We start from the raw sequence: 1,694 nt of genomic DNA on the forward strand, positions 1-1,694 counted from the left end.
AATACAGCTGCCAGCCTCACTAGGGCATTCAGAGTCGCTGGATTCAGCCGTGATAACCTCCTTTTCACCCGCTTCGATTTGAGCCCGATGGATATCCCTGATGTTCGCGAACTTCGTATTGGGATCGATTTGAACAGTCTTCCTCTTCCTCACTGCAGCGTTGGTAACTTGAGCCCTCAGCTGAGCCAGTTGCTGCTGGGCAGCTGCCAGTTGCCAGGCCTGCTCTGTGAAGCCTTTTTTCACCTTTCTGAACAGCAGCCGTTGAGTGCTGGTATCATTGTCGAGTTGGGTGTATAAGTGCAGTTGACCGCTGAGCTCTGCCAGCTTCCTGGGTGTCGACCAGACCACTGCAGAGGAAGCAGAATCCCATGGCTCAACTGGGGTAGTTTGTTGACCATTATGGCATCGCTTTCTGCCCTGACTGGTTGTTTTGGGTGTGGTGGGCTTAGCAGGAGGCTCAGGTAGTACCATGGGGTTCATCAGGGGCTTAACCAGAGCTACAGGGTGTAGACCAGTCCACTTCCAACCACTTCTGATGTTCGAGACTGATAGACCAGCAAGTCGAGCCTTCTGGTAACAGTCCAGGAAGTTCCTTTTACCTATAATGGTAGAATCGTTCCATTGAGACAGGTAGCCGAGCTCCTTCCGATAGGCTGACTTAACAGGGCTGAAGACAGACTGGTCAAGAGGCTGGAGGACATGAGAGGAGTGTGGTGGTAAGAACAGTAAATGGATGTTGTTAATATAGCAATTCCACATAAAGTCTGTCGTCGTATGACTCCCATGCCCATCCACAATCAATAATCGAGCCTCCCCCTCAGTCTCAGGCATAGTCTGTGGGATGAACACCTTCTCTAACCATTCAATGGCAGTTAAGTCTGTAGTCCAGCCATTATCTGTTGCTGTGAACTCCCACCCATCGTATGGAACTAGATGTAATGGAAACCACTGCTGTTGGACTGTCTTTCCCTTGAAAATAATAAGGGGACGAAGTGCCCTACCCAAGGCTGAGATACACTCAATGATAGAGACCCATGCCCTCGACCCAGGTTGTTTCTTGCGAACAGACGTCGTCTCAGCCATACCCAGCACTAACCCATTAGCTCCCTGACCCTCGAGGATGCCAGTCTCATCCATATTATATCTGTTGGCTGGTTTGATGTCCTTGATCTCAGGGATAGCAAGGAACTTAAACCAGTTCCTAATGACCTCAGTGGATGCCCCATTAACGCGTCTAGAATCGATGGAACGACTTCTCTGAACCTTAATGATAGGGTTCCTCCTCACGAAGGCATGGATCCAGCCTTTTCCCAATGGTTTAGTATCCCCAGCAGCAACCAGAACTCGCTCTGCGAATTCCTTCACCTGTTGGTGCGTTGGTGCGAGGCCCAGCGAAGCCTGAATGCGAACCCATTGTGCCAGCTTGCTCTCCTGGTCAGGAGACAGCCTCTGCCAGTCAGCAAAAGCCACCCTCCTAGTCTGACCACCTTGGAGACGTAGTTGGAGGGTTGATCGTGGTATCCCATACTCCAATGAGGCTCTCTTTTGACTCTTGCCGTTTGAGATGTCCTCGAGAGCCTGACGAAGCTGATCTTCGGTATATTGAGGCATTATATATAGAAGAAGACATGTGCAAAAGATGAGCCCATTTGGACGCGAATTGAAAATGTTGTGATAAAAGGAGGTTGGGGGTG

The 1,694-nt window shown here is 50.1% G+C and overlaps 1 protein-coding gene across 1 annotated transcript; it reads right to left on the reverse strand.

The window, feature by feature from the left end:
* Positions 1–21: 21 nt before the first annotated feature.
* CTAM01_17286 (transposase) lies at positions 22–1,611 on the reverse strand (the record flags this gene model as incomplete). Its single annotated transcript, XM_060533272.1, has 1 exon — positions 22–1,611. A coding segment is annotated over one exon (1,590 nt), but the record flags the coding sequence as incomplete, so codon positions are not given.
* Between the last annotated feature and the right edge of the window lie 83 nt (positions 1,612–1,694).

Source organism: Colletotrichum tamarilloi, assembly GCF_030869305.1.
Source record: "Colletotrichum tamarilloi strain Tom-12 chromosome Unknown Scaffold_468.1, whole genome shotgun sequence".
Taxonomy (NCBI): Eukaryota; Fungi; Ascomycota; class Sordariomycetes; order Glomerellales; family Glomerellaceae; genus Colletotrichum; species Colletotrichum tamarilloi.